Here is a 9663-nt window from a genome sequence, read left to right as displayed (position 1 = left end):
TCATCGAGACAATTCTAAAAACTCCAAACACAGTTTTATCACAGAGTTCCTATGGCCACCTCCTGTCTCCATCATCAGATCAGCTCGATGGTACCATAATATTGCATTATCACCCGACACATACGTATTTAAGTATGAAGATTTTTAGTTCAATCGGGAAGTGGGTCAAATTTAGCTTCTAAGATTTGACCCACACTAACTAACAAACCAACTAACATACTAACAGGGCAAGTTAAATAAAAGCTTGTAATAAAAATCTCAGTCGTTAACTTGTTACCACTCGGAGTGAATGTGCTGAATAAGTACTAGTAGGTACTAGTTAGGTAAACTAGTTACGTGTCTAGACACGGATAAGTGCGTGGGAATTTAAATCTATTGTATAAATGTCAAGGTCACTTTTTCAATAGGGAATATTACGCGAAACTGCGTAGGTGGCGCCACTACCATAATCTGAGGGTCTATCGCGAAACAAGAAATCGAAATTACGTTATCTAACATCTCTGTCACTCTTGCATATTCGAGCGATAAAGAGGCAGATAGCGAAATTTCGGATTCGCGTTTCCCGGTAGGTCCTCTGTAAAGTAAACAAACCGCCATCAAACCCCCTTGATGCATCAATGTCATATTTTATTATCTCTGAAAACTTGTCAAAAACCTGTTAAAGGTATGTATAAGTTTCTATTGTTTACTAAAATGGCTAGTGGTGCACTCTGGTGGCAGAACATTGCAGTAATATCTCCTATTATCAAATTTGATACCACTGGCTGAGAAAATATATTCCTAGTTGTTACCAAAAAAGAATTCGGGAATACCTGATGGTGGTAACAGGAGAGACCCTTCAAAAATTAGCCTCATGCATGAAGTTTATATTTGAACGAAATATGTTTTATTCGGATGTTTGTTACCGTTATATCATGTTACAAATGCATTTTCGTTTTTAAATTACCATTTAATTACTTAAAATTATAAATAAAAAGTACAAAAATTTGCCCGCGAAAAGCTAGTGAGCGAAACGCTCGAAACGCCACGTGACGTCACGCGTTCGACAGATTAGTGTCATTAGTAGCAAACGTCAGTTGGGCCGCCCAACGTGTGACGTCATCACGCTCTGTCGAATTCGCGCCAAAAATTATGAGCGTTTCAACCGCTCAAAAATTTTCAACATTTTAAATATTTTTTAATAAAATAATGTTAAGGTTTACAAAAGTATTTTTATCATTTCCGGTGTTCCAACGATATAAATTATGAATCCAAAAATAAAAATAAATTCATGCATGGAGCTAATTCCAACTGATCGCTTCAGGGACTACATTATTCTTGGGCTTTTTAGGGGTCCAGGGTACAAACATTGGACGTTTAAATATAAGATGCAAAAAATGTTAAAATATGAACAACTTTAATTTTTGCAACGAAAATTTATTTAATCTGTTGACTAGCTTACTGATAAATTATATCATTTACAGTACACCTGGTGCTCCATTACCACACCCTGTGCTATAATAAGCACTTTACGAAACTACTTCGAAAATTTAAAGGCCCATGTAGTGTAAAACGTACGATACACATGCGAATAGGTAATTCGCCACTCGTTGCGCATTTCCTATTTTTCGCACTTATATCGTAAATAACTATTATATTATAATCATGAATACTAAAACAGGTATTTGCTTTGGTAGTTTAGCTATTTGTGAAATAATAAAATAGATATTTATTTGTACTTTGGGATCATTCCCCAAAAAAATATCTACCTATATAGTGAGAAAATGTGGTATTTTCTATAAAAAGGGACCTAATTGTCGATGGCGCCTACGCCATTATAAACGATGCTCCGATGTAAATACAATGCCGCGCGACGCTGTGCGGCGTAAGCGCCATCGACAATAAGGTCCCTTTTCATAGAAAATGCCCCAAATGAAGTGAATGAAATTTATGGCTTATTTCATTGTAGATTATTGGCTATAGAATAATAATACGGATAAGTGGCACAATATTGTAACCGCGAATGGCGCTATATGTGTCGTCTTCAAACAAAAGGCACCACTTTATCGTTTGCCATAAGGACGCTCTGACACGTTATTCGTATAAAAATACTAGCAAATTTCGTCCTTATGGTAAGGTCCTTTTACTTGAAAACGTCACATATTACGCCTCTATATTAGTACTACATGCTTCACTGGTTTGATTTTTCCTGACTTACTCTCTACCATTGGAGGTGTATCAAAAATTTTCTAAGGAAAACCAAAGCTAATTTAGATTTCCTTTTGTTCATAAGCCATAGTAAGGCTGCGTTTCCACCAGAGATGATGTGCGATGATGCGTAGCGAGAGATGTTAAGAAACAATAGAATATCGTCCACTACAGCGGCGCTGAGCGCGATTAGGTGTTTAATTTTTTTTGCCATTTTTTATGTGACCTTTTTTGCCACTTTTGTGTTATTTCTAGTCAGGATCACAAATTCTTTTCATCCTTATAGGAAAAAAAGGTCCCAATCCATACATTTTTCAAACTTTTGTTACCGCCATACAAAGTATATGGGGAAATGGTAACACAATAGGAAAAAAACCTTGGGACATTTTTGTATCCCATTAGGATCGAAAGAGCTCGTGATTCTGAGTAGAAATAGTTCAAGATTTATGAAAAAGTACAAAATTAATGTGGCATTTTTTTTAAGAAACGCTCAGGTAATGGATTCATTCTATTGGTTTTCTGCTGGAAACGCAGCCTAAGGGTGCCGTTGTAGGTAAAATCCGCCGCACGCGTCCGCGCCAGCTAGCGACGCCCTAAAAGGAATTCAAGTGATTGAAAACAGGTAAGCCAGTGGTAATATTGTCTTCGGTTACCGCGATAGTTACTCATGAAATAAAACTATGAAAACGGATTATATCGCGTATATTTAATTTATAATACATCCCGACGTTTCGAACCCTTTACAGCGTTCGTGGTCGACGGGTGAGTCACGTCACGTCGGGATGTATTATAAATTCAATATACGCGATATAATCCGTTTTCATAGTTTTATTTCATAAGCCAGCGGTAATCAATTTCTATGTCACCACTGCCCTTTACAAAACTGGTTAGAGTTTCCTGACATGTTCAAACAGATGATCGTTGAAGATGATGGGTCCTTTCCTGTACAGCACCTCGTGTCCATTGTGCCATTGGTAGAAGGAGAACTCGGGGAAGAAGAACTTGATCTCTCGCTCTGCTGACGGTGGAGAATCTGAAAATTGATATTTTACATTTAGAATTAATATATTAATTGATAACACTGAAGTAATATTTACAATGAAAATAGATACAAATTTGTATTCGGTATAGAAATTTGCAGATACCTTTTGCATTATCTATACAATACAATACTGCATCAACTGCATGCATCACAGTTTAAAACATTCCTTTTTTTCCTATCTGGCTTTTACTCCCTGCAATTTTGCACAGGGTGAATTTGCCAATGTCGGTTTTTGACTTTTACATGTGAGGAGAATGTTTTGTATTCTTGGGAAGTTGTGGTTGGGAACCATTCCTTGCCACCCAGCCAAACAAGTCATCCGTGCCAGGCCACAAAAATATAGTCTTGTATAGCAGTAGTACCACGATCCCGACTATCTATCCGGCCTCTGAACGGAATCATAAGATACCCGATAGTCGGGTTTTCTACACTGAATGTGTTAAATACATATACTGAAAAATAAACAATGACAATTAATTTGGGTAAGGTGACAACAGGCGCTTTTATTGCTAGAAAGCGATCTTTTTGGGTACCTCTGTATATGCTGACTGAACATGTTGGGCTGCAGGTATTGTAAGAAGAACCAATCTTAGAAAAATACATCACCGGACACTGACATGACTACTTAATTGGGAATTCTTATTTTTACCCTTAACGGGTTAAAATATGAGACTGTTAAAATAATATCTTACCTCTATCTACATCTTATCTTATCGGCCATGCGCTTGGCGAGGAACAGAACCCTATAGAGTAACCTGGTCTTCAGCAGGACATGATGTCATGATCCTCAGTATTGAGGGACCAACTGGAGAAGAAGAAAAATATCTTACCTGAGCCATGAGCAACATTCCTGGTGTCGGAGATACCGAACATGCCCCGGAGACAGTAGGGCTGCTGGAACTGCGCCTTGTACACGCTGGTGGGCCCCAGCATGCAGCGCCACAGCTCTATGGCGTTGGAGTGGCCCATTATGTGCAGATCCACACTACCACTGGAATAAATAAATAAATATAAAAATAAAAAATGTCTAGGTGAGTTTAATTTTGGGAGACAACAGCAGGTCGAAAGGTGATTATTCTTGTATTAATACTGCTGTAATTTAAGCTTGTACCTACTACTGTTTTTTACTGTTTTTTTTTTGTATACTTACTGCGACAATAAATGACTTTTTATTTATTTATTTTTATTTTAGTCCATCAACTCTACATGTCGTTTTTTTTGCGCTTACTCAAGCCCAAGCCCACGCCAAGCTCTAGCTCAAGGCTGTTACGAAAGATCTAATAGGACTAATCCAGAGGTCATAAGAGTGTTAAGGTTACATTATATTTTCCATTATTTTAGATTCCTACCTCGTCATGAACGTCACCAGCCGATTATAGAAGAACTTGCCAACATGTTCGCTGTAGAATTTACCAGCTGCTTCCTTATCCAAAGAGACCCGTTTAGTTTTTATGACTATAAATTTAGTTTTTATTACGTTCCTAATGAAAGAAAGAGCTACGGGATTTTTTACAGCGTGTGGCTTGATGATAGCCAGGGTTAGTTGTAGTTTCTGCATGGTGGAATGTTATCTGGGTTTGATTTTCTTCATTTTATTCTCTATTTTGAAAATAAAGAAATTTAAAAACTTGATTTAGATTGGCAAAAGTCAAAACCTGTTACGTCAAAATTCAGGGGTTGCAGCATGAAAAAAAAAGCGATGGAATCGATTGTAATATTCGATTATTTTGAAACGATTACGCGTTTGAAACAATGACTGAAATAGCTTTAGCTTTGACATAGATGTCAACTGTCAAGCACGTCAAGTCACTAAACAAAAACGACGCGTACTAGGTTAGATTTTGCGTTGACGAAACTATTTTAATTTAGACGGCATAGTTTATAAAAATGCCTGAATTAGAGAAACGGAAAGCGGATGACTATTCAGTCGTCCCAGCTAAAAAGACCCGACATGAAATATCAGTGGTCGGAACAAGAGAAAAAGCTGTGGTTACTTCGTCGGTATGTTTCACTTAAATTTATTAAGCTAGAGTTGTTTACATTCATGTTTTACCTTATATGTAAGCAACAGAATGACGAAAATAATTTACTCATCATCAACCAGTCTGAGCTTATTTTGAGTATTTGGACCTTGTATTTAACAATTTTGTTTAAATCTGTTACACTATTATAGGTACCACGCACATCGAACCTCTATGCGCCTATTATGTTGCTGGAGGGTCACCTAGGAGAGATATTTACCGCCAGATACCACCCTGAAGGCAAACACTTAGCTTCCGCTGGATTTGATAGACAAATCTGTAAGTAAACTGTTCTTACTGTCCATTACCTGGATGTGGTCACTTTGCCATTACTATTATATGATGTTGATAATCATCTAAAACATCATCATTCATTAAATAAGTGTTTGTAGTAGTAGCAGTTTATTGTACAAAAAAAGAGAACAAAACAGGAAAAAAACACTCATCATTAGTGCAAAGGTGAACTTATCTCTTTAAGGGATATCTTCTGGTTAACTTCTGAGCAATTGAGACACATTGTTACACTAAACAGAATTATTTCCAGAATAGTGTTTGAAGTTTTAATTTAATTTTTATTAAACAAGCTTAAATAGTCATTTACTTCTGATGACTATATCTATTTAGCGAAAAACTTAAAAAAAATTACTCTTTCAGTTGTATGGAATGTCTACGGACAATGCGAGAACATAATGGTAATGAAAGGCCACACGGGTGCCATCATGGAGATCAACTTCTCTCCAGACGGTTCACACTTATACTCCTGTGCTACGGACAACACGGTGGCCGTGTGGGATGTCCCGACCGGCACTAGGGTTAAGAAACTGAAGGGGCATGCTAACTTTGTTAACTCTGTGTCAGGTTAGTGCTGGAAATATTGTAGTATCGTTTCCTCTTTAAATCTTGTATTTTTACATACAATTTACTTATGTTTTCCTTTTAAATCGCAGGAGCCCGACGCGGGCCCGAGCTCCTAGTCTCTGCCTCAGATGACAACACCATCAAACTATGGGACTCCAGAAAAAGGAACCCCATCGCCTCCTTTGACAGCGAGTACCCGGTCACAGCGGTCCTTTTCAATGATACGGCTGAGAAAATCATATCGGGAGGCATCGATAATGTCGTCAAAGTGTGGGATATTAGAACTAACAAGATTTCGTATAAGATTAAAGGACATACTGATACTATTACTGGTATGATAATCGAATTTAATTTTGTGAGATAAAAAAACATTGTAATAATTTTAATTCATAATTCATTTATTGCATCCATGGTTAGTAGGTACATAGGTTTTAAGCATTAAGTGACGTTAATTTACTCTGCACAACATGTTTCCGAAAATCTAGTTCTCTACTTTCAAACATAACATTGTTATTGTCAGCACCCCACTCATTTAACCCTTAAATGCATGATTTTTTGTATAACTTTTTAATAAATTGAAATAGATGTGTCATGTTGTATAGATTGAGGGAATAATATTTTGGATAGCTGCATATTGAGCCACGGACCATCAAATATACGATGCATATAAACATCATTATGCATTTAAGGGTTAAATATAAGTATGCTGTGACAAGATGAATGGTATAAATAAAGAAAATGTGAGAGATCTCAAATACTCTGCTTCAGTGATAGAGAACGCTACCATGTCGCATCTTAGGACATTTTATAACTTTTTACTGTTGTAAACTGAAATAGAACTAATAGAAGTTAAAAAAGAAGGTAAGGAACAAATTTATTCAAATTCATTCGTTTTATTGTTATTGTCCGACAAGAAATGGTAGAAATTAAAAAGTGGCAATACTGTAGTGTCATCCCGTTTTCTTAGATTGATTTGAAAAGGACGATTGTCAGACTGTACACTGTTCTCTTCAAATATGATGATTTAATTTAAAAAAATCATTTTTTAAATATTATTTAGGTCTGGCGCTCTCCTACGATGGTTCCTACCTCCTGTCGAACGCCATGGACAGTACGCTCCGCATCTGGGACGTCCGCGCGTTCGCGCCCACCGAGCGCTGCGTCAAGCTGCTCGCCGGACACCACCACAACTTCGAGCGGAACCTGCTGCGCTGTGCCTGGTCTCCAGACGGTTCCAAGGTATACTTCATTCCAGATTAGACTAGAAGATCACATAATCAAAGGTTCTAAGCATGTTTTAGGGTTCCGTACCTCAAGGAAAACACGGAACCCTTATAGGATCACTTTGTCGTCCGTCTGTCTGTCTGTCAAGACCCTTTATCTCGGGAGGTATAGAGTTAAAATTAAAACCATATACTCGAGTCTACAGCCCCTTGAAGCTGTGAAAAAATCAAACCGCTGCCGCCTTTAATCCGCTCGGTGTATCCACATCCACATCCAGGTGACGGCGGGCTCGTCGGACCGCTTCGTGCACGTGTGGGACACCACGTCGCGCCGCGTGCTGTACAAGCTGCCCGGACACCGCGGCGCCGTCACCGACGCGCGCTTCCATCCCGCCGAGCCCGTCATACTGTCCGCCAGCAGCGACAAGCTGCTCTACCAGGGCGAGATCGAACCGTAGATTATACTGTATACAATATACACCACGTCGCGCCGCGTGCTGTACAAGCTGCCCGGACACCGCGGCGCCGTCACCGACGCGCGCTTCCATCCCGCCGAGCCCGTCATACTGTCCGCCAGCAGCGACAAGCTGCTCTACCAGGGCGAGATCGAACCGTAGATTATACTGTATACAATATACACCACGTCGCGCCGCGTGCTGTACAAGCTGCCCGGACACCGCGGCGCCGTCACCGACGCGCGCTTCCATCCCGCCGAGCCCGTCATACTGTCCGCCAGCAGCGACAAGCTGCTCTACCAGGGCGAGATCGAACCGTAGATTATACTGTATACAATATACACCACGTCGCGCCGCGTGCTGTACAAGCTGCCCGGACACCGCGGCGCCGTCACCGACGCGCGCTTCCATCCCGCCGAGCCCGTCATACTGTCCGCCAGCAGCGACAAGCTGCTCTACCAGGGCGAGATCGAACCGTAGATTATACTGTATACAATATACACCACGTCGCGCCGCGTGCTGTACAAGCTGCCCGGACACCGCGGCGCCGTCACCGACGCGCGCTTCCATCCCGCCGAGCCCGTCATACTGTCCGCCAGCAGCGACAAGCTGCTCTACCAGGGCGAGATCGAACCGTAGATTATACTGTATACAATATACACCACGTCGCGCCGCGTGCTGTACAAGCTGCCCGGACACCGCGGCGCCGTCACCGACGCGCGCTTCCATCCCGCCGAGCCCGTCATACTGTCCGCCAGCAGCGACAAGCTGCTCTACCAGGGCGAGATCGAACCGTAGATTATACTGTATACAATATACACCACGTCGCGCCGCGTGCTGTACAAGCTGCCCGGACACCGCGGCGCCGTCACCGACGCGCGCTTCCATCCCGCCGAGCCCGTCATACTGTCCGCCAGCAACGACAAGCTGCTCTACCAGGGCGAGATCGAACCGTAGATTATACTGTATACAATATACACCACGTCGCGCCGCGTGCTGTACAAGCTGCCCGGACACCGCGGCGCCGTCACCGACGCGCGCTTCCATCCCGCCGAGCCCGTCATACTGTCCGCCAGCAGCGACAAGCTGCTCTACCAGGGCGAGATCGAACCGTAGATTATACTGTATACAATATACACCACGTCGCGCCGCGTGCTGTACAAGCTGCCCGGACACCGCGGCGCCGTCACCGACGCGCGCTTCCATCCCGCCGAGCCCGTCATACTGTCCGCCAGCAGCGACAAGCTGCTCTACCAGGGCGAGATCGAACCGTAGATTATACTGTATACAATATACACCACGTCGCGCCGCGTGCTGTACAAGCTGCCCGGACACCGCGGCGCCGTCACCGACGCGCGCTTCCATCCCGCCGAGCCCGTCATACTGTCCGCCAGCAGCGACAAGCTGCTCTACCAGGGCGAGATCGAACCGTAGATTATACTGTATACAATATACACCACGTCGCGCCGCGTGCTGTACAAGCTGCCCGGACACCGCGGCGCCGTCACATTGCATTTGTTTTGGCAAGTTTTGACGTCTGGACGGCTAGAGTCTATACATATGTGACGTTATCAATAATTAAAAGGCTTTTGCTTGAGAACGTCACGTATGTTTTTTACCATCTGCGAAACAAAAATAGAATTATAGCTAAGCTAACTCTGATGCGAACAAACAATACATTATGACTTAAAACTTTATGAGAAACAAGAGAGCCCTAAAATAACACTTTCACACTCTGTGCTTTCAAATACGGTGCAGTTAGCTTAGCCCGACTTTAAAAAAGTATTTTTAATTCAAAGACAAAATTTAGCTAATAAATATTTAAGGAAATAAAATAGTTGATTTAAGATATGGTTTTGTTTTATTACAAGAGTGCG

General features: G+C 41.6%; 2 protein-coding genes across 2 annotated transcripts; one reads left to right on the top strand and one right to left on the bottom strand.

The window, feature by feature from the left end:
- Nucleotides 1-1395: 1395 nt before the first annotated feature.
- On the bottom strand, nucleotides 1396-4914 carry LOC134746405 (nucleoside diphosphate kinase 6-like). The gene is made up of 3 exons (XM_063680774.1): nucleotides 4579-4914; nucleotides 4060-4220; nucleotides 1396-3220 (listed from the first exon to the last, which is right to left on the bottom strand). The coding sequence occupies exons 1-3, from the start codon at nucleotides 4785-4787 to the stop codon at nucleotides 3075-3077; spliced, it is 516 nt and encodes a 171-aa protein (XP_063536844.1). The 5' UTR covers nucleotides 4788-4914; the 3' UTR covers nucleotides 1396-3074.
- A 107-nt stretch (nucleotides 4915-5021) lies between these two features.
- On the top strand, nucleotides 5022-7929 carry LOC134746821 (U5 small nuclear ribonucleoprotein 40 kDa protein). The gene is made up of 6 exons (XM_063681385.1): nucleotides 5022-5230; nucleotides 5403-5529; nucleotides 5905-6108; nucleotides 6198-6440; nucleotides 7169-7347; nucleotides 7610-7929. The coding sequence occupies exons 1-6, from the start codon at nucleotides 5117-5119 to the stop codon at nucleotides 7787-7789; spliced, it is 1047 nt and encodes a 348-aa protein (XP_063537455.1). The 5' UTR covers nucleotides 5022-5116; the 3' UTR covers nucleotides 7790-7929.
- Nucleotides 7930-9663: the final 1734 nt, after the last annotated feature.

This window comes from Cydia strobilella, chromosome 13 (genome assembly GCF_947568885.1).
Source record: "Cydia strobilella chromosome 13, ilCydStro3.1, whole genome shotgun sequence".
Lineage (NCBI taxonomy): Eukaryota > Metazoa > Arthropoda > Insecta > Lepidoptera > Tortricidae > Cydia > Cydia strobilella.
The sequence above is the reverse complement of the archived record's forward strand: the minus strand, read 5'-3'. Positions and strand labels throughout refer to the sequence as shown.